Source organism: Orcinus orca, chromosome 14 (assembly GCF_937001465.1).
Source record: "Orcinus orca chromosome 14, mOrcOrc1.1, whole genome shotgun sequence".
NCBI lineage: Eukaryota > Metazoa > Chordata > Mammalia > Artiodactyla > Delphinidae > Orcinus > Orcinus orca.
In genome coordinates, this window is record NC_064572.1 from 78,684,819 (window position 1) to 78,710,217 (window position 25,399).

Here is a 25,399-nt window from a genome sequence, read left to right on the forward strand (position 1 = left end):
ATATATGGCCTTTATTATGTTGAGGTAGGTTCCCTCTATGCCCACTTTCTGGAGAGTTTTTATCATAAATGGGTGTTGAATTTTGTCAAAAGCTTTTTCTGCATCTATTGAGATGATCATATGGTTTTTATTCTTCAGTTTGTTAATATGGTGTATCACATTGATTGATTTGCGTATATTGAAGAATCCTTGCATCCCTGGGATAAATACCACTTGATCATGGTGTATGATCCTTTTAATGTGTTGTTGGATTCTGTTTCCTAGTATTTTGTTGAGGATATTTACATCTATATTCATCAGTGATATTGGTCTGTAATTTTCCTTTTTTGTAGTATCTTTGTCCGGTTTTGGTATCAGGGTAATTATGGCCTCATAGAATGAGTTTGGGAGTGTTCCTTCCTCTGCAATTTTTTGGAAGAGTTTAAGAAGGATGGGTGTTAGCTCTTCTTTAAATGTTTGATAGAATTCACCTGTGAAACCATCTGGTCCTGGACGTTTGTTCGTTGGAAGATTTTTAATCACAGTTTCAATTTCATTACTTGTGATTGGTCTGTTCATATTTTCTATTTCTTCCTGGTTCAGTCTTGGGAGGTTGTACCTTTCTAGGAATTTCTCCATTTCTTCCAGGTTGTCCATTTCATTGGCATAGAGTTGCTTGTAGTATTCTCTTAGGATGCTTTGTATTTCTGCAGTGTCTGTTGTAACTTTTCCATTTTCATTTCTAATTTTATTGATTTGAGTCCTCTCCCTCTTTTTCTTGATGAATCTGGCTAATGGTTTATCAATTTTGTTTACCTTCTCAAAAAACAAGCTTTTAGTTTTATTGATCCTTGCTATTGTTTTCTTTGTTTCTATTTCATTTATTTCTGCTCTGATCTTTATGATTTCTTTCCTTCTGCTAACTTTGGGTGTTGTGTGTTCTTCTTTCTCTAGTTCCTTTAGGTGTAAGGTTAGATTGTTTTTTGAGATTTTTCTTGTTTCTTGAGGTAGGCTTGTAAACTTCCCTCTTAGAACTGCTTTTGCTGCATCCCATAGATTTTGGATCATCGTGTTTTCATTGTCATTTGTCTCTAGGTATTTTTTGATTTCCTCTTTGATTTCTTCAGTGATCTCTTGGTTATTTAGTAACGTATTGTTTAGCCTCCATATGTTTGTGTCTTTTACGGTTTTTTCCCTGTAATTGATTTCTAATCTCATAACGTTGTGGCCGGAAAAGATGCTTGATATGATTTCAATTTTCTTAAATTTACTGAGGCTTGATTTGTGACCCAAGATGTGATCTATCCTGGAGAATGTTCCATGTGCACTTGAGAAGAAAGTGTAATCTGCTGTTTTTGGATGGAATGTCCTATAAATATCAATTAAATCTATCTGGTCTATTGTGTCATTTAAAGGTTGTGTTTCCTTATTAATTTACTGTTTGAATGATCTCTCCATTGGTGTAAGTGAGGTGTTTAAGTCCCCCACTATTATTGTTGATTTCCTCTTTTATAGCTGTTAGCAGTTACCTTATGTATTGAGGTGCTCCCATGTTGGGTGCATATATATTTATAATTGTTATATTTTCTTCTTGGATTGATCCCTTGATCATTATGTAGTGTCCTTCCTTGTCTCTTGTAACATTCTTTATTTTAAAGTCTTGATATGATTATTGCTACTCCAGCTTTCTTTTGATTTCCATTTCCATGGAATATCTTTTTCCACCCCCTCACTTTCAGTCTGTATGTGTCCCTATGTCTGAAGTGGGTCTCTTGTAGACAGCATATAGATGGGTCTTGTTTTTGTATCCATTCAGCAAGCCTGTGTCTTTTGGTTGAAGCATTTAATCCATTCACGTTTAAGGTAATTATCCATATGTATCTTCCTATGACCATTTTCTTAATTGTTTTGTGTTTGTTTTTGTAGGTCCTTTTCTTCTCTTGTGTTTCCTGCCTAGAGAAGTTCCTTTAGCATTTGTTGTAGAGCTGGTTTGGTGGTGTTGAATTCTATTAGCTTTTGCTTGTCTGTAAAGCTTTTGATTTCTCCATCGAATCTGAATGAGATCCTTGCCGGGTAGAGTAATCTTGGTTGTAGGTTCTTCCCTTTCATCACTTTAAGTATATCATGCCACTCCCTTCTGGCTTGTAGAGTTTCTGCTGAGAAACCAGCTGTTAACCTTATGGGAGTTCCCTTGTATGTTATTTGTTATTTTTCCCTTGTTGCTTTCAATAATTTTTCTTTGTCTTTAATTTTTGCCAATTTGATTTCTATGTGTCTCAGCATGTTTCTCCTTGGGTTTAACCTGTATGGAACTCTCTGTGCTTCATGGACTTGGGTGGCTATTTGCTTTCACATGTTAGGGGAGTTTTCGACTATAATCTCTTCAAATATTTTCTCGGGTCCTTTCTCTCTCTCTTCTCCTTCTGGGACCCCTATAATGCGAATATTGTTGCATTTAATGTTGTCCCAGAGGTCTCTTAGGCTGCCTTCATTTCTTTTCATTCTTTTTTCTTTATTCCGTTCCGCAGTAGTGAATTCCACCATTCTGTCTTCCAGGTCACTTATCCATTCTTCTGCCTCAGTTATTATGCTATTGATTCCTTCTAGTGTATTTTTCATTTCAGTTATTGTGTTGTTCATCTCTGTTTGTTTGTTGTTTAATTCTTCTAGGTCTTTGTTAAACATTTCTTGCATGTTCTCCATCTTTGCCTGCATTCTTTTTCCGAGATCATGGATCATCTTCACTTTCATTATTCTGAATTATTTTTTTGGAATGTTACCTATCTCCACTTCATTTAGTTGTTTTTCTGGGGTTTTATCTTGTTCCTTCATCTGGTACATAGCCCTGTGCCTTTTCATCTTGTCTATCTTTCTGTGAATGTGGTTTTTGTTCCACAGGCTGCAGGATTGTAATTCTTCTTCTCACATTTTCACTATTACTCGTAGTGCTGTATGAAGATCCTTGCACATGCATATTTGTGTCCATGTGTAAGTATGTCCTAAAAGTAAATTGCTGGGTATGCACTTTTCCATTTTGATAGATACTGCCAAACTGCCTTTTAAAAAGGCTTCATTAGGGCTTCCCTGGTGGCGCAGTGGTTGAGAATCTGCCTGCCAGTGCAGGGGGCACAGGTTCGAGCCCCGGTCTGGGAAGATCCCACATGCCACGGAGCAACTAGGCCCATAAGCCACAACTACTGAGCCTGTGCGTTTGGAGCCTGTGCTCCCAACAAGAGAGGCCGCGATAGTGAGAGGCCCTTGCACCGCGATAAAGAGTGGCCCCTGCTTGCCGCAACTAGAGAAAGCCCTTGCACAGAAACGAAGACCCAACACCACCAAAAATAAATAAATAAATAAATTTTTTTAAAAAAAGGCTTCATTAACATTTTTTCTTTAAATACATTAAACCCATATTAAACAAAATGGTATTTCCTAGTTAAATCAGAATGAACTACCACAAACTCTATAAACAATTATGTTCATGTTGCTTTTATCTTTCGTATGAAATTCTAGAGTATGCAGCTGCCTTATTAAGGGTTTCTTTCCAATTGTCCCAGATGCCCAGCAAACAAATCCAGGGAGTTTGTGAACTAGTTCTGGGCGTTCCACATGTGACTGTGGTTTTTACAGCCCCACAAATCACTGTTGAAAGACTAAGCCTGCAGCGTCCACTACAGTACTGGACCCTGTGATGTTCCTCAGGGCATGGATCCTTGTGCTGATTTTTGTGGGGGACCCTGAATCTCTGAGGAACTCTTGCTCTGGCTCCTCAGGGGAACCAGTTGCCTCAGGAGCAGCAGGTTAGTAGGGCTGGTTTCAGGGTCCATCACCCCATGCACACAGACCCCGTGTCACTTTCTCTCCTTGGAGGTGTTGGGATCCCTTCAGGTGTCTGGCACATTTCCTCTTAAACTCTCAAACACAAAAGGAGGTGACTATATGTCTTAATCACAGATGTGGGAACTATTGCCCATCCAAGGAAGACTATCTAGGTGAACTCAATGGCCCCACCCCTTTACTGCAGAGATAATGACTCAAAGGTAATTTTCTCAAACTTCTCTGTTGTAAGAGAACAGGGGGAAAGCTCTACAGAAATATAATATCCAGCAGAGCACTCCATATGTATCTAAAACTAATTGCCTAAGAGTAGCTATATTAGTTTGCTAGGGCTGCCATAACAAAGTACCACAGACTGGGTGGCTTAAACAACAGAAATTTAATTTTTCACCATTCTGGAGGCTAGAAGTCCAGGAAAAAGGTGTCAGCAGGTTTGGTTTCTCCTGAGGCCTCTCTCCTTGGCTTGCACAGCCGCCTCTCTGGTCCTCGCGTGGCTTTTTCTCTATGTGAGCTCATCCCTGGTATCTTCTTGTGGGTCCAAATTTCCTCTTAAAAGGACACAGGTCAGATTGCATTAGAACCCACACTAACAGCCTCATTTTAACTTAATCACTTCTTTAAAGGCCCTATCTCCAAATAAGTCACATTGCAAGGTAATGGGGGTTAGGACCATGCTATATAACAATGGGTTATTTCAGCTCATATCAGTAGCTGCTATATGTGATTTTATATCGTTATCCTAGTTGACTGGGTGGCAGTGGCCTTCACTAAAAGCAGGTACTTAAGGCACAGATGATTGATGCAGGCTGATGTATTATTGAGCCTGTTAAAGGGAATCCACAAGAGGATCTGTTTTCCTTGTAAACACTTTTTCTGTAGAACCCCACTAGACATTTCAAAGGCCAATGAAACAGGAGTGCAAATGTCTGCTTGGCTTACAAACTGATTCTGACTCTGCATCCCACTCCTCAGCCCCCAATACTTGCGTATTTTCTGTGGGAACTAGAAATATTAACAACTATTTACTACAATAGTGAGCACAGGGAATCCAAAAGTGTATGCCCTCCAGGAGTTCAGTCTAATGGGAGAAACAGAAGAGCCATATACACACCTAAATATACACCAATCCTAGCTCTACGGCCAAATACTATTAGGCTTTGGAAGAGAGACAATGTAGTTTTGCCTGGGTTTAGGGAAGAAATCATACTTGAGACTTGATGATGAAGAATTTTTCAAGGTAAAGAGCAGGTAGAATGAGGAGACTTTTAAAATATAGCAGCACTGTAATGATACAGTAAAAAACAGGAAACAAACTTAATGTCCATCAACAGACAATGGAAAGAATCATATTTTCACATGCAAAATATCACTCAACAGTTAAAATTACTGAACCAGAGCTATAAATATTAACTTGGATAAATCATCACGCTGAGCCAAAAAAATAGAAGGAAAAAAGAAAAGCACTTTACAGACGAATACAAACAGCACGCCGTACCATGGGAGGCTGTGGAGCACGGTGACCCGGTGTGTGGCTAGAATCCCACGGCCTGGGGTGACATCCTGGCACTGCCACTTGTTATCCTGAGCAATTTGCATCTCCTTTCAGCTTTCTCACCTGTAAATTGGGGATCATAATAGGACTTACAGGCAGGGGTAACTGTGAGGATTTATGGAAGTAATACAAGTAAAGCACGGAGAACAATGCCTGCCACCCAATAAATGTTAACTATTGTTGCAATGGTATAAAGTTTTAGAAGGAGTATAATATTTTGTTGAGTGATACATATACCGAAGTTTAAAAACATACAGGAAAACAACAATTAACAAATTTAGAATAGTGGTTACCTCTGTAGGATAGGGAAGTTTAAGAGATTAAGGAAGAGAAGGAGAGTGCTTCAACTACATTTGTAATACTATGTTTCTTTTTACTTTATTATTTTTATTTTTTGACCCCTCCTCGAGGCATGTGGGATCTTAGTTCCCTGAGATCCAACTTGCTGCCCCTGAAGTGGAAGCACGGGGTCTTAACTACTGGACTGCCAGGGACGTCCTTGTAATACTTTATTTCTTAAGCTGGGTGGTAACCATATGTTTTTCTTAGATTGGTATGTGTGTATGAAATATGTCATATTAAAAATAAAAAATTTTTTTAAAGATCAAATGAGATGAGGGTGGGATTGTATTCCTATAGACTCCAAAGATTTTTCCCTGATTAGTTTTGTGTGATTTGGGTTTAGAGGCACAGAGAATCCGGAAGAAAAGATCCTGCAGCCACCCAAACTGTCTGGCTCCTTCCCATCATTCAGATCTTGGTTCAAATATCCCTTCCTGAGGGAATCCTTCTTAACACCCATTTCAGATCAGCGCACCCCTATCCACTCTCTAACAAACAGCACTATTTTATTGAATAGGCTTATCCCTCTGGGCTGTTTTAGTAAGTTCCCCATTGGAATGCTCTGTCTTAGTCAATACTATATTTCTATTTATTTTTTAAATTAATTTATTTATGGCTGCGTTGGGTCTTCGTCGCTGCGCACGGGCTTTCTGTAGTTGCGGCGAGCGGGGCCTACTCTTCGTTGCAGTGCGCGGGCTTCTCATTACGGTGCCTTCTCTTGCTGCGGAGCATGGGCTCTAGGCGTGCGGGCTTCAGTAGCTGTGGCATACGGACTCAGTAGTTGTGGCTCGTGGCCTCCAGAGCGCAGGCTCAGTAGTTGTGGCGCACGGGCTTAGTTGCTCCGCGGCATGTGGGATCTTCCTGGACTGGAACCCATGTCCGCTGCATTGGGAGGCGGACTTTTAACCACTGCACCACCAGAGAAGTCCTAAAGCCATTTTAAATCCTCAATTATTTTTTTTGTTTTGGATGGCTGGATGAATAAGGGACTTAATGAATGGAGTCCATTCCTTCATCCTCAGGACGCCTCTTTTGAGCCAGACTGGAGGGCAGAGGTAGAATGAGGAAAGCCTGAAGAGAAGAGCGAAGATTGGAGTGGGCTGAGGAGGGAGCGGAATGAAGATCTGGAGCAGAGAAATGAGGGAGATCTCTGAGGGTGAGGAGCCTGCGGTGAAGGTGAACGGAGGGGCACACCCCTGGCAGAGCGCGGCGGAGGCGGGGGCCTCCAGTGCGGGGGCGGGGCCTGGAGGGAGGGAGGCGGGGCGGGAGCCTGCGGGGCGGGGGCCTGCGGGCGGGCGGGTCCCAAAGAGAGGCGGAGCTTATGAGCAGAGAGCTGGGAGCGGTGCTCTGCGGCTGCGGCGGCGGAAGATGGCTGCAACTGAGGCTGCGGACCCTTTGCTGATGCTCGGAGTCGGGCTGATCGGTGAGGAGGAAGGCACCCTGCCCCGCAGGCTCGCACCCAGTTCTGACTTCGCCTGGGCCCGGGACTGCCCCTGCTCCCGCGGTCCCCGGCACCGCCCGCGGTGGGGAGGGCGCGGCCCCCTCCATGTTGGGCCTGGGCTAGGGGCTGCAGGGCCCGGCCTCCTCGGCGCAGGGCCCCGGCCTGCCGCCCTGGGCCCGGGCGCCCGCGGCCTTGTGTGGGGCCTGCCGGGCCGGGAGGCGGGGCCGGGTACCCTGGAGGCCTCCTAGGCTCTGGGAGGGAGCTCCTCCTGGACGCCCCGGGCTACAGAGGAGCCCGGACGTGGAGGTGACCGAGCCGCGTAGGCGAGTCGCCGGTCATGCAGAGAGGAGCTTGCAGGCCGCGCGTTTGTGAGGCTGCAGGGCCGGGGTCCCTCCGAACGAGGGAGAGCCACGCGTGACTGCCAGCCCGGCGCCCGTCTGGCCCCGGTCATGTGATCGAGCGATTCCAGACGCGGTGGCCAACTGCCAGCCCGGGGTGCTGCACGTTATGCATGGATTGTTTCCCGTTTGACTCTCACCTCGGGTCCAGGGGATCTGGGTAATGTTTGATGCCCACTTTACGCAGCAGGTGGCGGCCCAGGGTGTCATTTGTGCAAGAACGCACATTAGGAAGTGGCAGACCCAGGATAGGGGACCCTTGCAGTCTAGCCCCAGAACCCCAACTCATACCAGTGGAGAACTGCATCCTAAGACAGAGGTCGTGCATATGACACAGGTGTCTACATAATCACAGTGGGTGGAATCCCAGTTCGTTCTGAGGAATTAATGGATATGGAAGTGCGTTGGGATCTTTGGGCAGTCTGGAGTGTGTGCCTGAACCTGGTGCAGAGTTTTTGAAGCAACCATTCATCCAACAGCGACAGTGAGCACGGGATTGCTTGAATGAACTTCTGTCGGTTCCCTGAGTGCCATTGTTCTTTGAAAAAGTATTCTGAGATTTTTATATACCCCTAAACCCTAGCACATTGCTTGGATCTAGCAAAACTGGCGGAAATGCGGCGAAATGTTGCTGATTATTTTCACTGTATCAAAGGAGTGCGTTTATCTGGGAACGGCTTCCTGTGCTCATCTCTAATGTAATTTTTTAAAACTGTTTCAAAGCAAAACCTAAGTACCTCAGGCATCTTAGTCCTTCTTGAAGGTACCTCGGAATTAAGGCTGAATTAAACTCTGACTTTATCTGGTAACAGCAAAGAAAAAGATGGCTTATCGTATTTTCAATTCAGTTTTTTTTTATTTTTCATGTCGACCTGAATTTAAAAGGGATTTGCTTAAAAATAAGTGGCGGGGAGCTCCTTACCCTTATGAACCGAGGAGTGCCAGGTGTTGATAACTGCTGAAGCTGTGGGATGGAGGCTCATTTTATCATTCTACTTTTTTTAATACTTGCTATTTTCCATAATAAAAGGGTTTGTTTTTAAGTCTATAGATCAAAAACTGGATTTTTACTACTATATATTCAGTTACTGTTTCTCCAACGTTTAGGCTATTTTTGCCTGGAGTAATTATTAGCAAATTGTTCCTATTTTGTTACTGAGGTGTTGACTTTGGTGAAACTACATACATGACTGTTTAACCATTATTATTAAAATTTTAAGTATAGAATGCGTACTATCAGTACATAGCATATGACAGAGATTTCACCATTTTCTTAATTTCCAGTTTTCAACAAACCCATCCATTCTATATATTTATTAATGATCCTTCCAACTAGATTAAAAGGTAAAGTGTGGGAGGAAATAGGGAAGACCCCTAGCAAACCTCTAAGGCTACATTTTCATTCATGATTTGTTAGAAAAGCTTTTTACTCAGGTGGCCTAAAATTCAAGATCAGGAGAGCTAGCTAATGTAACCAGGAGAGGTAGGTGAGAATTGGGGGTTCTCACGTGCTCTGGGTTGCTTTGTAAAATGGGGTGTTAAAACTGACTCCACGAAGTGCTTCTGAGTAACCAATCAATTCACTTCCTTGCTGCTGTTTGACATTCTCACAGTGACCATCTTTCCACCGTAGAAAAGGACACAAATGGAGAAGTTCTGTGGGTGTGGTGTTATCCTTCCACGACAGCTACTTTAAGGAACCTACTGCTGAGAAAATGCTGCCTTACAGAGGAAAACAAACTTCTCCATCCCTTCGTCTTTGGTCAGTACAGAAGAACATGGTTTTATATCACAACAGTTGAAGTTCCAGATTCTTCCGTTTTGAAAAAGGTATGACTGTATGAGGGTCAAAAAACGAAAAATATTTTAAGTGATGTAAGATTCCAATAACCCTTAGCTTTAGACTTCATCATTCACAATACGCTTTGGAAAAATATTAAATATATGACTTTAATTGGGAATGTTCTCTTTCACATTTCACTCTCATTCATTGTATTTATTGGTGTATATTATTTGACTGACCTGGGGTTGGTATAGTGAAGCCTTTCCCAGGTTATACTTGGATGGAGTAGAAATGTAGAAGTATTTTCAAAGCCTGGACTCTGATTAAAAATGGGAAGAAGTATTTTTCCATAACTAAAAACTATTTTAAAGGTTATAATTATCCTGGTTAAGAAAACCTTTTCATTTGTTTATGGATGATAAGGATATGTTAAGAATAGAAAGGATAATTGAGGAAATTCATGTGTTCTGTAGACTTTGTGTGTGTGTGTCATTTCATATGAATGCCATCAGGTGACAGACTAAAAACCAGTAAGTATGTGGTCGTTGTGCACTTTCCTAGTCCCACAGAGCCAGTGGCTTTTTCAGAGGAAAGAATATTGGAAAGAAGTGGCTGAGCTCCTGGTCGGTTTCTGGGTGGGGACTTCTTTTACAATTTCAGGGCTGATTTTATAGTCAATCACCAGACAGTATGCAGCATGTCCAGTTTAAACGTAAGGAATTACGTTTAAAATAACAGGAAGGCAACAATTTAGAAACTGTAAGAGGTTTAAGATAAAACAGAGATTAGTAATTAGAAAATGTAAATTGCAGAAAGATACTCATTAATGGGAATAATAGGTATATGATTATCAGAAATTTGTACGTATAATAATAGAGGCATATAAATAAATGAAGGTTATTATAACAATGCCCTTTAGCCTATATAGCATTTTACAGAGAATTGACTATTTGGGGAACTGTATGATTTTTACTGTATGAATTTTACTGAAACGTATTTTTGTTGTTTTCCATCCTTCTATTTCATTAGTGGAAAACAGTCACTATGTGGTAGGTCTGATACGGCATTCTTAGTTCTGCTTTGTTGAGGGTAGGGGGGTTTAAATAAAAAGTAACATTTCTGATATTTTTGAAATATTTTTATGTTTTTGAGGAAATCACTCTAAAAAATTAAATATATATGTATATATAATTTTTTTTATGTGTGTATATATACGTAAAAGTATAAAGAGGCAAGTGAGGACTTGGTACATTTTGGTCTTTTCTTTTTAATGCTGGTATGTCTTATATAAGAGGCTTGTTAGGATATAGTAATAAAGATTAATTCTATTAAAGTGTCTTTAAAGAGTGTACTTTTGTTTGTTTGTTTTGGACAGGTGACTCATTTTTCTATTGTTCTGACCGCCAAAGATTTTAATCCAGAGAAATATGCCGCCTTCACTAGGATATTGTGTAGGTCTGTATGAAAACTGTATTAAATGCTAATATACAAAAATGAAGATCTTACTCAATAGTAATACAGCAGATTTCTACACTGAGGAAGCATATTTCAGCCTTCTGTTTCCCCAACTTAACCTTTACTGGCCCTACAAACACTGTTTTATCAAGAGGAACTTTGTCTTCTGCTTCCATGGTACTGCTCCTCTTATTAGGGAAAATGGTGGAGGGGAGGAGAAGAGGCAGTTTGCACAACTATTGTAATTTCTGGGTACTTTGAGTCACTTGCCACTTTTGGTCTGTTACTTCTGCTCGTTTCCAATCTGGAACTTTCCTTAGGATGGAAGTGGTAAGCAAGCTGGTTCATTTGTGGCAAGGTCTGTGTGTGGGAGTCATTTGGGGAAAGTTTAATGGGCATTTTGAATTATGCTAAAGCACAGGAAAATATTTCTTAGCTGGAATGCTGAGGAGCTGAGAAACTGATTTTTTGGTTAATCGTTAAACTGAAGGATAGACGCCTTCAGTTTCATCCCAGCCGTTGAAAAAATTTAACTAAAATATACAGTCTGCTTTTTTGCCTTGATAAGTGTATCTGGTGGAATTAATGAAATCCGTCTTATATGTTAGGGATATTGGCTTTTTCTTTAATCAAGACTTTTTCAGGGTTTGGGGTTTTGTTTTTTTTCTAATATTGTTACTAGATAGAATTATAATTCTCAGTGTTATGTATTACTCTCAGCCCTCAGGTTTATGCCCAATAAGTAGGTTTTTTTTGGGGGGGTGGATAAGGGGAGTTGTTTCTGTTTTTCTCACCATAAGTCTGATATATGGTTGTCTTATTTGCAATTTCTGTGTATGACCACGTGCACATGCACGCATGGGTACGCACACAGCGCAAGAATACAATCTTATCACCTAAGTGTTTCGGTTAGGTTGTATTTTGACAAAATGCAGTTTAATTGTTTTTGCAGTCAGCTGTGATAAGAAAGGCTTCTTGCTTTCAGTGAGATAAATTCCAGGTGTATGGCTCGCTGTGGAATATAAACAGTTTTCTGCAAATGCGGCACTGACACAAAGGGAGATGATTATTGTTAGAAGGGGCTCCATCCAGAAGCCGTGAACTAAAAACACTGCAAAGTTGTTTTTGAACAAACGTTGGACTCCCATTTCATTTGATTGAGTCAGGGTTAGGTTACTCAACTGAATTCACTGGGAAATGTTCTGGGGCCCAGAAGGCGAGGTTGCTTTAGACCCCACTTCCTGCCCAGGAGGAAGCCCAGAGGGTGTCTCCGCTTGTGCAGAGCTGTGGCTTTGTCACATTCCGGATTCTCTTCTCTGTCACAGTTACAAGAGAAATGAGGGCTCAAGCTATGGCCAGCCGCCCGCTCTGACCCCACCCCTTACCGCACTTGAGTGCTTGCCCTAGCGCCTGTCCACGCTCACGTGCTCATGTGCACACACACTCACTCTCCCCGTGTGCACGTGTGCCTGTTCACACACACAGAGACAAGCACTGTTTTTTTTTTCACTTTCCCTTTATTTTCTATTTTACTTTTATTGAGGTATAGTTGATTTACAAAGTTGTATTAGTTAGACTCACACTTTTTTTTGTTTTTTGTTTTTTTTGCGGTACGCGGGCCTCTCACTGTTGCGGCCTCTCCTGTTGCGGAGCACAGGCTCCGGACGCGCAGGCTCAGCGGCCATGGCTCACGGGCCCAGCCGCTCCGCGGCATGTGGGATCCTCCCAGACCGGGGCACGAACCCGTGTCCCCTGCATCGGCAGGCGGACTCTCAACCACTGCGCCACCAGGGAAGCCCTAGACTCACACTTTTTGATGGTGGTGAGGTGCTCCCTCCCGTTAATGGTGAGAGGTGCCCTCCACAGTACGCTGCTCACGTGGCCATGGAAACCCGCATGGAGGGGTTCATTCCCCCTGTGGGATCTGGGTCCAGATCCATGACCCCTTTCTATAATTTTAAATTTTAAAAAATAAATTTTATTTTATTTAAAAAAAATTAATAATTTGAATGGTGTTTTTTGGTTTCCTGCTTTGTTTTGGTGGTGGTAATGTAAGCACATCGTAAAAAGAAATGCAAATAATGCCAAAGAGTATACAGTGAACCCTAAGTCCCTTCCTTCCCCTCTTCCCCATCTCTAATTCTACCTACCGACTCTCCACCCCAAGGCAGCTCCTGGGCTTCCCTTCTCTATATCTTACTGGAGATATTTTCTTCATATATAAGCATGTATATGGGGTTGACTGTTCTATATATATGATAGTTTACAATATTCATTGTTCTTTGCCTTTTTTCCCAAATTTATGCATTGAAATAATTTTAAAACACTGATGACTGACAAAATTTAGTAAGCAGTTAAATCACATGCTTTTTTCACTTAGTCTACAGTAAATATAGTTTTCAAGTGATCTTTCTTAAACAATTATTTTATTTTCGTCCCAATTTTCTATCCCTTCAGCTACTAAAATGCCCAAGTAGACCCAGTCCTGCTTCTCCAGAAGAATTTACATTTACTTACTTATAGGAAGATATTTCAGGGGAAAGGGCTGATTTCACATGTAAGCTATAAATGTAGCCAGTTTCCTGTCAGCATTTTCTGGAAGTTTTAACTTGATGAATGTGTCTAGTGTGCATTTATCACCAGAAACTTAAAGGAGTTTGATTTCTTAATTATCTAAATACAGCTACCTCTGAGAACTCTGATAATAAATATAGGTTCTACACCTAATTACTGCTTTCTTTGTGAACCATGCATAAAACTCCTTTCTTGTCAGAGGATATCCAGCAATAAAACAGTTGTTATGACTAACAAAAACAGTTGTGAATGTAAGACATAAAAAGAGATAAGGATACAATGTTCTTGAGAACAGCAGGGCCTCAGAAAGTCCATAGTTCATTCTCCTGCCTAAGTGGACCACAGGAGGCCTCCCCAGATGTAACAAGAGGGCTGACTTCACAGAATTGTTGAAGGTTGTTCAAGTGGTTGTTTTGTTTTTCTAATAGATTTTCTAATTAAATTTATAGAAGTAACCACATCATGAAAAGATTCAGGCATTCACAGGTGTATTAGCAAGTTGGCTTAGATTCTTTAGAACGTACCCATACCTGGCCTCGGTGCGTTTCTCCAGGTGGTTCATGCTAACTAGTAGCACACTTGCTTTCTGTCCTTTCTCACAGAATGTACCTAAAACATGGGAGCCCAGTTAAGATGATGGAGAGTTACATCGCGGTTCTCACAAAGGGGATTTGCCAGAGTGAAGAAAATGGCTCTTTCCTTAGCAAGGATTTTGATGCCCGAAAGGCATACCTTGCAGGCTCCATCAAAGGTAATAAATAAATAAAAAGAAGCAAAAAAGAAACAAAAACCCATCCCAGATGAGTCCATCCCAGCAACAACAAAATCCCCAAGCCAAGGACAATCTGTCATTAGACTCTGTTATTTCATCTTTCCATATATTTTCATCTACATGATATTTGTTTCCTATGCAGGAGGGTAGTTCAACTTCTACATTTCCTTATGTGGTTAGAACTCTGTCAGGAAAGCAGACTTCTGTGGTGTTTCTTTCCATATGATTGCAGCTGTTAAGACAGAAATGTACTTTCACCAGTGAGCTAAAGTTCATGGGTCGAGGTCTCCACTGACTTCCATCATTTTCCTTTCCTTAGATCTTAGCAGTGACCTGTTCCACCTGGGGAGCTCAAGCCCCTGACCCAGAGTTCCCATTCTAACTCCCCATCCCTTTCTCCTCGCTGGAAAGTCCAGCCTAGGGCTAAACCGAGACATCAGGTCCTTAAAAGGGAGGAGAGGAGAACTCCTAGGGCGATGCTGGCCTTCTTTCTCATCCTCCCACAGCACCTGTCTTCACTCTTTTTTTCTGACCGTGTTGGATCTTCATTGCTGCACGCGGGCTTTTCTCTAGTTGCGGCGAGCGGGGGCTACTCTTTGTTGCGGTGCGCAGGCTTCTCATTGCAGTGGCTTCCCTTGTTGCGGAGCATGGGCTCTAGGCACGCGGGCTTCAGTAGTTGTGGCTCGCGGGCTCTAGAGCACAGGCTCAGTAGTTGTGGCTCACGGGCTTAGTTGCTCTGCGGCATGTGGGATCTTCCCAGACCAGGGATCGAATCTGTGTCCCCTGCATTGGCAGGCAGATTCTTACCCACCGCGCCACCAGGGAAGCCCTGTCTCCACTTTTGATCCTACTGTTTTATATGGTTTCTAAGCATCCCTGTTGAGGTGTTAGGTGTTTGTCCAACTGTCTCACAAGGACTTATGCAATGATGTGTATGTGGGTTTGGGGGGGGTCAGTGAACATTTTTTAAAATTTAAGTTTGCACGACACCGAGGATGGTGGTTCCCTTCATATAATTCCACTTTCTTGTGAGTCTGGCTTCATCTGTGCATCCAGCATACTGTCCCTTGAGGGAGCAGGTGTAGCTACTGTAACGCCCATCCTGGGGAGCAGATGTATGAATTGATATGCCCATCCACCAAATAAGGTGCTTCTGTACTTATAACATTTACCTAAATTTATTCTGTGTTGAAAATAATTTTGCATTCATACAAGAATAATTTCCAGTAAAAACTTGATTTCCTTGTATAATGTTTAATGCAGTAACATAATTATTTTTGTTTTAAGACATTGTATCTCAGTTTGGAATGGAAACTGTTATCTTACACACAGCACTGATGCTAAAGAAAAGAATTGTCGTCTATCACCCCAAAATAGAAGCTGTTCAGGAGTTTACCAGGTATGGTCTCTTATCATTAAAAAGTGTAACCTTTTTTTTTTTTGCGGTACGCGGGCCTCTCACTGTTGTGGCCTCTCCTGTTGCGGAGCACAGGCTCCAGACACGCAGGCTCAGCAGCCATGGCTCACGGGCCCAGCTGCTCCGCGGCATGTGGGATCTTCCCGGACCGGGGCACGAACCCGTGTCCCCTGCATCGGCAGGTGGACTTTCAACCGCTGCGCCACCAGAGAAGCCCAAAAAGTGTAAACTTTGTTGGCAGCCACTTTGGGGCCCTCTGTGTCACTGTGTACCCTGTTCTTTGCACACTGGTATAAACAGGCTGAGTTAGGTTGGGGGTGAAATACCATTTTGGTGTAATGTTTTAGTTTAGATTGAGTAGTTCAAGGTTACTGAATTTGAACATTCTTCTTTAAATTTTGAAATATGAATATTTTGGAGCGGGGAGTTTGCAAACTTTCCCTTGCCAGAAAGTAAATATCTTAGGCTTGTAGCCATACACTCTCTGTCCCGACTACTTAACTGCCACAGGTTGCATAAAAGCAGCCATGGACAGTCCATACGTAAATGAATGAGCTCGGCTATGTTCCAGTAAAATCTTATGTGCAAAGACGGGCATGGGCCATAATTGCCTGACCCCTGGGCCATAGTTGCCTGACCCCTGTTTTAGGTAAGTTGTTTCTTCCATTCAATTTTATTACAGACTGTATTATTTATATAATAAATACAGTTTGTTTTGTTTTCCTTGCCAAATCGAACTTAGATCCTTCTTTAAAAGCAGGGGAACTAGTATTTATGCTGTTTACCGTATGCCAGGCATTGTATAAGTCACCTTAAATTATTAACTTTACTTATGACAAGAACCCTGGGAGGAAGTGTTACTGCCCTGTTTATAGATGAGAAGATGGAGGCGAAGGGTGAGATATTGAGAAGAAGAAAGACTTGCTAGTCAGAAGGACCTGGGTTAAAGTCCTGGGAGGCAACTTTTTAGCCTTGTGACCACATAAAGTGTACGTAATGTTTCTACGCCTCAGTTTCTTTATCTGTAAAATGAAGATGATAATACCTGCCTCGTTAGCTTGGTTTCAGGATTGGAAATAATTTGTGTATCGTGCTCAGCATGTACCTTGTCCATAGTGGGCACTCTAGAGACGATCATTGTTATTATGATTGTGATTGCCTTAGATCTTAGGTAACAGGACCAGAGTTTTTGCCCGGCTCTGACTCCCAAACCTTGTATTTTTCCACCCAATTACCCTTTTCCTCTCCATTTATGCTTCTGAAATGGGAGTGTCCACAGCTTCTGAGATATGTAGCAGGCCACCAGGGGGTTCACAAAACCACAGATAAATTCGGCACCTACTTCTTCCTGTTTTATTGTAAGTTTCTTTAAGAAAACTTATTTTTGTATAAAAACAAACACAAAGTAGTTTGCAAGTTTGGCTGGAATTTTAAATATGAAATGCGAGACTTCAAAAAAATTTCTTGCTTGCAGGGCCCACTTTGGATTTTACCCTCAGGCTCCCTCCATGGCAGTCTGCAGAGTGGGCGTTGGGAGGAACACTTCAGAAGCATCCTTCCTTGCCACCATGGAGATCTTTTGAAACTTTACCTTGAGCCTTTTGTAGCCAATCTGACCCAACAGTCGGTGTTTAAAACATTGCATTACTTTACTTTGAAGCCTGGAGGAGGTGTTGGCATGTTTAGGGCTTGTTCTCCCTCTGCATCTGGTAACCAGTTTCCTCCCCCAGAAGAAGAGGGAAGAGGATGGGCTGAGCCTCAGGTGTGGGCTGGCAACCATCTGTGTTCTCACCTTGACCCCAGGACTCTGCCTGCCCTGGTGTGGCATCGACAGGACTGGACCATACTTCACTCCTACGTGCACCTGGATGCCGACGAGCTGGAAGCCCTGCAGATGTGCCCAGGTAGACAGCAGGCTCCCAGGGGATGAGAAGCTCAGCTTTACCAGGGGTGTTTGTTTCGGGGGATTTTTTTTTTTTTTTTTAAGTGCATTCCTAAGGGGCATACTGATCTTTTTTTTTTTTTTTTTTGGTAAATGCAACCGTTTTTTTTCCCTTAAAAAGTTTTTTTAATTAAAAAAAAAAATTGTGCACCTGAAACCAACACAACATTCTAAATCAACTATACTCCAATAAAAATTATAAAGTACAAAAAACATTGTGGTAAAATACACATCACATAAAAGTTACCCTCTTTTTTTTTTTTTGGCCGTGCCTCATGGCTTATGGGATCTTAGTTCCCCGGTCAGGGATCGAACCCACGTCCCCTGCACTGGAAGGCGGATTCTTAACCACTAGACCACCAGGGAAGTCCCTAGAAATCTTAATTTTAATGTGTTGGGACTTTTTAGGCTTTTACGATTTTATTTTTTATATTTTGTTTAAGAAAAGTTCTATCCCAACAGTAGAAAGGTATTCTCCTATATATTCTAGTAAAAATTTTTAAAGCTTTTTCATCCCCATTTAAGTCTTTAATCTGCCTGGCATTACTATTTTTTGTAGGGTGTGGGTTTGGGATCTGGTTCCATTTTTTTCCATTTGGATGGCAACTTGGCTCAGGAACACTTACAGAATAGTGTCCCTTCTCCAGGAATCTGCAGTATCATTTCATTTCATTGATTGATTGATTGATTGATTTATGGCTGTGTTGGGTCTTTGTTGCTGCGCGCGGGCTTTCTCTAGTTGCCACGAGCGGGGTCTGCTCTTCGTTGTGGTGCGCGGGCTTCTCATTGCGGTGGCTTCTCTTGTTGTGGAGCACAGACTCTAGAGCGCAGGCTTGTGTTGTAGGAGCTCTGGCCAGGAGCCTCGATAACCAAATATACATTTCTTATTATATCACAATATTACAGCCCCTTTATTTCCCAAATGATGGAAGAATTATGGTGTGTATTAGTCAAGGAAGCGAGTCATCATGCAATAAACATTTTTTAAGCACCTAGTATATGCTGAGGTCTTGGCAAGTTGCCGTATTATATAAGACAAGACACTTTTCCTCAGTGACTTTATGATCAAATTGCCAAGAAGAAATTGAAACTGAGTGGGGCCCTATGGGCCTCCCAGGCACGGAGGCCTTTTTGTCCCCCATTTTTTGTAGACAAGACTCCAGCCTCCATGACTTACCCTGAGTTCCAAAGGGCAGATTCGAACAGTTGCAAATCAAGGGAGGAGCAGCCAGGTCACCACCTCTAACTGCAGGAGACTACAGATATCTTCTGTGAAGGTCCAAATTGGCTTCGGCCATTTTCAGCTTCTTCTCCACCTCTGGAGTCCGTCTCCAGCAAGGGTCCTTCTGCCCAGTGCCATTCAAGCCAATAGAATGAGTTTTCGTTTCGGAAGCAAAGGAAAGCTTCATCCTTCGATCAAAGAATGGAGAGGTCGCAGCTGGTGCATCCACGCTCTCCCCCGCAAACCGGGGTCGGGGCTGTTTTATAGGGATCTCGTTTTGTGGGTGGGACAGCAGAGCTCTCGCAAGTTGCCTGCAGGGCTCACGCTCCAGGTGGCAGTGGCGGGCCGCAGTCTCTCTGCACACGGCCCACTGCTGCCATCTTGAGCTCCAGGTTTTTGATTTTGTTGCTGCTGTTTTTTTTTAAATATATAAATTTATTTATTTATTATTTTTGGCTCTGTTGGGTCTTTGTTGCTGCACATGGGCTTTCTCTCAAGTTGCGGCGAGCAGGGGCTACTCTTCGTTGCGGTGCGCAGGCTTCTCATTGCGGTGGCTTCTCGTTGCAGAGCACGGGCTCTAGGCACGCTGGCTTCAGTAGTTGTGGCATGCGGGCTCAGTAGTTGTGGCTCACGGGCTTAGTTGCTCCGCGGCATGTGGGATTTTCCTAGACTAGGGCTTGAACCCGTGTTCCCTGCATTGGCAGGTAGATTCTTTACCACTGCGCCACCAGGAAAGTCCGCTGATGTTGTTTCTTAAATGCTGTCACTTGGTGAAGTAAAAAATTGGTCCTCAAAAAACAAAAAAAATTTTTTTTTTTTTTTAATCATACTGCTGTGTGAAATCCAAAGTCTGGGAACCATTGTCTTAACACCAATTCCAGAAGTCTGCTAATTCTTGAGTTGCCCTGATTCCTTTAGCATTTATTGTATCAGATCTGAAATTGGGGAAGATGATGCTGTTTCCACTATGCTATCCCTGAGGAACCCGAGTGTTTGGCTATGACTTTCCTGTTGACAGAGACCTAGGGGGGACAGTGGTCAAGAGAATCCTTGCTGCCTGCTGCCTCCTCTGTCATTCTTGACCCAAATAACGATGACTGAAAAGCAGATGCTTTGCTTCAGCCTTCCTCCTTGACACCGAAACCTAGTTTTGGAACATTTTGAGTTGCTTGAGTTTCTTCAGGCAATTGGCAAAAATGTCATCTTAATAAATGCCGCGGGATATGGCTAAAATGCCCTGGATAAATAAAGCAGAGAAGAAAAGCAGCTGATGAGCTTTTAGACTCACTCCTTTCTTGGTATGTTCACAATGTGATTTCTTCCTACTCTAGTAACGCTGGTCCCCTCTGTAATGCAGGTTACGTTGCTGGATTTGTAGACTCGGAGGTGAGCAATAGATCTGACCTGTATGATGTGTTTGTGAATCTGGCAGATGGTGAGATTACCATTGCCCCGCTTGCAAAAGGTTAGTTCTCTGTTCTGTTCTGTTGACACAAGATGTAAGCCAAGCAGTTGTATTTTTTAGGCTGATTCTCCCTTTTGAAGGCCTGCTTCACCTGTTGTGCTGGAGGGATTTTTCTTTTTCTAGAACACAGCATTCATGTTAATAGACCTGACCCTTTTAGGGATACATCTGAGTGCTTAGGCTGTACGGTTATATGTTAATAAGATAAATGGTCTGTTTGTCTTGTTTCTTCAGTTTCATATTCAAACAAGGTGTATTTGTTATCTATTGCTGCATAAGAGATGACTTCTAAACTTAGTGATTTAAAATAGCAAATACTTATCTCACAGTTTTGGTGGGCAGGAATTTATGAGTGACTTAGCTAGGAGGTTCTGATTCAGGGTCTCTCATGAGGTTTTAATCAAGATATTGCCAGGGCTGCAGTCAAATGAAGGCTCAACTGGGGCTAGAGAATCCATTTCCAAGCTGACTCACATGGCTGTTGACAGGAGGCCTCACCACATGGGCCTTTCCATAGGGCAGCTTGAGTGTTCTCACCACGCGTCTGCTGGTCTCCCCAACAGTGAGCAATTCAAGAGAGGGGGGACCACAGTGCCTTCTGTGACCTAGTCTAGGAAGTCATACATGATCACTTCCTCCACATTCTATTTGTTAAAGCAAGTCATTAAGGGAGAAGAATTAGACTCCACCTTATAAAGGAAGGAGTATCAAAGTGTGTGCAGACATTTGTCACCACACGAGGGTTGAACATGACTCCCGTGTGGAAAATCTTTTTGAAGGATGTCTCAGTAAGCAGCAGGGAATGAGAGTATTCTTGGGGCTAATGACCAAGAAAGGGTGTTCTAGTGTCATAGGGTCATCTCTGGCAACTGTAAATTATCCTAAATTACAGCTGCACAGAGTAGAAAAGATTGGGTTAAATACGTTTTGAGCCTAGGACACTATGAGGTATTGGTTTTAGACAGGAATTACAGATATCAGCTTTTGTAGTGTCATTTATCTTTCTCCTAAAAGTGGGAGCAGCTGAATGCCAGCCAATTAGGGATTTTTGTTAGCTAGGTTCTGATAATGTGAGGTTTTATCTAGCAACCTCAAATTAGTAGAACCAGAACTTGTTTTCGCTTTGAAATTACAAATATAATAAATATTCATGGTGGAAAATTCAAAATATAGTATCAGGTCTTTAGGGGATATTGCCTTTTGTAAAGCCGGAGTGATAGAAAACTAGCTGTAGCCGGGGCCACTGAAACTGCTGAAGCGTTAGGACTGGAAAGCCTGGCAACTCCCTGCTGCCCTCTGCTGCTCTGAGTCTATAAAACGGGCTCATCCCAGTGGAGTTTGTCCCTCACGAGTAACAAACAGAAATTTTTGTTAACCTTCTGGCTGCAGAAAATAGCAGTGTATACAATTAATGTAACTTGGGTTGTTGCCCTAGCTCGTTTCTAAGGGCCTTTACACAGTGAATGTTGAGCTGCTTCTGCAGAACTGACAGGAAGTGCTGCTTTCACAATATCCCTGCCGGAAAGATAAACGTGAATTCTCAACTGTGAAGACCTGGACAGGAAAGTCAGGCTGTTTGCTGGCTTACAATCACAACCCATAGGCAGTCAGGTTTCATTAGGTTTTGTCTAGAAAGAAAAATAATTCTTATCAGAATTTTGGTTTGGTGGTGGTGTATTTTTATTTTGGACATGAAGTATATAAATCATGATCATGCCTTACCTCCTATTGAGTCACCATATTTGTGTGTAGTAATAAGATGGAAATGGGGGGTTGTCAGTTGCTTTTTGAAAATTCCCTCTGTGTGATCGTTCAAGTTTCCAGATAGATGATTACTTTTCATTATGTAAACATCTAAATATTTTTCTTGATCTCACCAGAGGCCATGACAATGGGCAAACTACATAAAGAAATCGGTCAGTTAATTGTCCAGTCGGCAGAAGATCCAGAGAAATCAGACAGTCAAGTTATACAGGTAATGCCTTAATCTTCCCACTGACTGAGTCTCGAAACGGCATCGCTGGGCAGCGGCTGGTTATCTGCTGTTCACGGGCACAGAGTGAAGTTACTGGGGAGGCCAGTGGGCAGCTGCTGAGATGAGGTCTGCAGGATTGGCCCTGGCGAAGATGAGCCAATGAGTTATCAGGCTCCAGGGAAAGACGGACAGAGGGCGTTGGTGCCAAAGCCAAGCGTTTATAGTGAAAGATGTGATTGCCAGGTGGTGAGAGGGGCCATAGGGTTTGGCGGGGACCCGCCAGCAGCACTGTCCTTTCTCTTCGGTGCTGTGGCTGGGAGGAGTGGGCAGGTTTTTTCCCGAGAACCCAAACACTGAGACTGTCTTACCGGACAGATGGTCATTGCCCACCCATTGCCCTGTCAACATTAGAGGGAAAACAATGTTAGTGAAATGTGTAAATTTGAGTTTTGTATTATTGTGTTTTTCATGGAGTAAAAGGGATACACAGATGACTCAGTATAATGTATGATGAGAGTGCCTACCATGTTGTACAGGTTCACAGTATTTGAATAAGTTAATGATGTCAGCAAACCAGGAGAAAGACATGACTTTAAGGCGAGCTCTGCTGAGTCCTCAGCCACCCGAGGGGAATGTCAGTCAGTGAAGGGGAATAAAGCCCATGCGACAGGTGCTGGGTCACTCATCCCAGGCAGGAGGGGACTTTGGGGAGAGATTTGTTCTAAAAACAATAGCAGTTCCTCAAAAAGTTACACATAGCATTAACATAGATTTGGTAATTCTACTTCTGGGTATATATCAAAAACTGCAAGCAGGAACTCAAATAGATATTTGTGCACCCGTGTCCCACAGCAGCATTATTCACAATGGCCAAAAGGTGAAGACAACCCAGATGTCCATCAGCGGATGAATGGAAAAAATGTAGTACATACACGTGGTGGAATATTACTCAGCCTTAGAATGAAGTTCTGACACGTGCTACCACGTGTATGAACCTTGAAAACATGTTAAGTGAAATAAGCCAGTCAAAAAGGACAAATATCGTGATTCCATTCATATGAAGTACCTAGAATAGACCAAGTCACAGAGTCAGAAAGCACAATGGTCATCGCCAGGGGCTGGGGAGATGCCGGTGGGGAGTTGCTGTTTAATGGGTACGGAGTTTTGGTTTGGGATGATGGAGAAGTTCTGGGATGGACAGTGGCGATGGTTGCACAATACTGTGAACGCACTTGAAACGCCACTGAGTTGCACACACTTTAAAAATGGTTAACCCCGCCCCCACCGATCCCACCGTCACCGCTGCTCAAAATTAACCATGACATGTATTTTTTGTTGTTTCATTTTTTATAATTTATAAAGTTAGTCTGATAAACTTAAAAAAGAATAGCAGGAAGAATTCTGGAGAACTCAGATTTTTTTTGATACTAACATATTGTGTATCTTCCTGTTCTATTAAAGGATATTTCCCTAAAAACAAAAGAAATCTTCACCAACCTGGCTCCATTTTCAGAAGTTTCGGATGATGGAGAAAAGCGAGTGCTCAATTACGAGGCACTAAAGCAAAGACGATTTCCACCAGCAACAGAAAACTTCCTCTACCACCTAGCAGCCGCAGAACAAATGCTGAAAATCTGATGGTGGGACAGAATGTATCACTACTGATAACTGATCTAAAGCCCTAGCACCATGATTATCCATTAACTGTGTAAAATACTGGAAATAACAAAGAAAATGTTATATTTTTAATGATTTATTTGAAAGCATTGCAATTTGACCTGAAAAAGCACTGAAACACATACGAAAACACTTCCGATTTCCTCCTATCTGATTAATTTCATGCCTACTCTCAATGTTTACAAAGTGCTGTAACCACCTATATATATAACAAACAGCCTGATGTCCTGGAGTAAGAGCAGAACAGCTCTGTCAAGTTCTCCTGCAAATCACAGCAAATCCGAAAGCCTTCATTATTATAAGTTCCAGTTTGTCTCAGTGTGTAACCACAAACTAATGGTTTATTTTCAGAAAGCTGCCTGAAATTGTGCTTTGTATTCTTCTAGGAAGAACTTTAATGCCTCATGAGGAACTCTACTTTGAGCCAAACTACTAAGTTTTCTGCAGAACCGTCTAGAAGATCATTCAAAAGACCCTGCAGTTGCACTTTCTTGTAAAAGAATTTTTTTTTCCTTAGCCTTTGAACATTTTGTCTATAGTATGAGGGTTCTGCATAGATTTTATACTGGAGTAGACAACTTAATAATCCATATTTATACTGTTGCAGAGGTAAGCATTTGGCAAACTTAAGCCATGAGTACTCTTTAATTAACCCAGTTGCTAGCAATATTCTTTTGAAAAAGATGCCAGTCCTTATGTAGTAGAGTAAAAGAAGAAAGCCCATTTGGAATATAAATGTCTCTATGGCTGAAACAGCAGCCTTATGTAATTGGTGAGAGAGTATGAGAATTAACTTCTTGTAAAGGCCAAAACCAGAGAACGTCTTCAAACAACATCAGTAAAAATAATTTGGCCACGTATGAAGATAACCGTTCTTTGTTTAGTTAGGTAACTTTTTCATAATTGGAGACCTAAAAATTGCAAAATAAGCATGGGGGTCTAAATTATGTTCTTATTATATGTGTTCATATTCATTATGAAAGGTTATTTTTCACTCAGTACTGTTGTCCTTAGAAATCTTACCCAGAAAAATGTTTGCAAAAAAGCTTGTCTTTATTGGATCGTTCATTTATTCCCGGTGTTAGACATTTGTTAGGGAAAAATTTTTAAAAATAGCCCCTCCTTGGGTGGGGGCAGGGGAGGATTTGAAATGAGATGATGTTTACTGAGGCCAACAATTGAAAATTAAATCTGCACTTTATGAGAATGAATACTAACATCATTTTTGCCCGTGTTTTTTTTGTATTACTCTATTAGCTAATGATCAAAGTTGTTAAAATGACAAATTTATGATACAGAAATAAAATGAAATATTTTGATACTCGGCAGTTTTAGGCATATGAAAAATTGTGCCCTCTTTCTCTAATTCTCCCCACCGCAAACAAACAAAAGAAAAAACTCTTTTTTAAAAGTCAACTGCAAACCCACCGGGGAATTATCCAAAGACCGATTTGAAAGTTAGGCAGTCTGGTTCCTTCCACCACTGGCTCAGCCCTTCTCTCTCTGCCCGGCCCTCCTCCACCCCGCACTTCCTGGAGCTGACTGTAAGGTCCAAGTGCCTTCTCTGA

At 42.1% G+C, this 25,399-nt stretch overlaps 1 protein-coding gene across 4 annotated transcripts; it reads left to right on the forward strand.

Annotated features, from left to right (window-relative positions):
- The first annotated feature begins 6,995 nt into the window (after positions 1-6,995).
- Positions 6,996-25,159, forward strand: DENND10 (DENN domain containing 10). Of its 4 annotated transcripts, XM_033420931.2 has the most exons (10): positions 6,996-7,133; positions 9,183-9,379; positions 10,708-10,787; positions 13,964-14,112; positions 15,421-15,532; positions 17,354-17,454; positions 20,072-20,179; positions 22,060-22,154; positions 23,616-23,794; positions 24,218-25,159. In XM_033420931.2, exons 1-9 carry the CDS (start codon positions 7,079-7,081, stop codon positions 23,790-23,792), a joined length of 1,074 nt encoding a protein of 357 aa, XP_033276822.1. In that variant the 5' UTR covers positions 6,996-7,078; the 3' UTR covers positions 23,793-23,794; positions 24,218-25,159. The 4 variants fall into 4 exon arrangements, with proteins under 4 accessions (XP_033276822.1, XP_033276821.1, XP_033276824.1 ...); XM_033420930.2 differs by having other exon boundaries at positions 23,616-25,159; XM_033420932.2 differs by lacking the exon at positions 6,996-7,133 and adding an exon at positions 8,830-8,893 and having other exon boundaries at positions 23,616-25,159.
- Positions 25,160-25,399: the final 240 nt, after the last annotated feature.

Excerpts from the sequence above, each read along its gene's own strand:
- DENND10 (XM_033420930.2), top strand. The coding sequence starts at position 7,079 with ATGGCTGCAACTGAGGCTGCGGACCCTTTGCTGATGCTCGGAGTCGGG. Across the intron at positions 9,380-10,707 it reads ATTCTTCCGTTTTGAAAAAG|GTGACTCATTTTTCTATTGT; the intron begins GTATGACTGTAT and ends TGTTTTGGACAG. Across the intron at positions 15,533-17,353 it reads GCTGTTCAGGAGTTTACCAG|GACTCTGCCTGCCCTGGTGT; the intron begins GTATGGTCTCTT and ends CCTTGACCCCAG.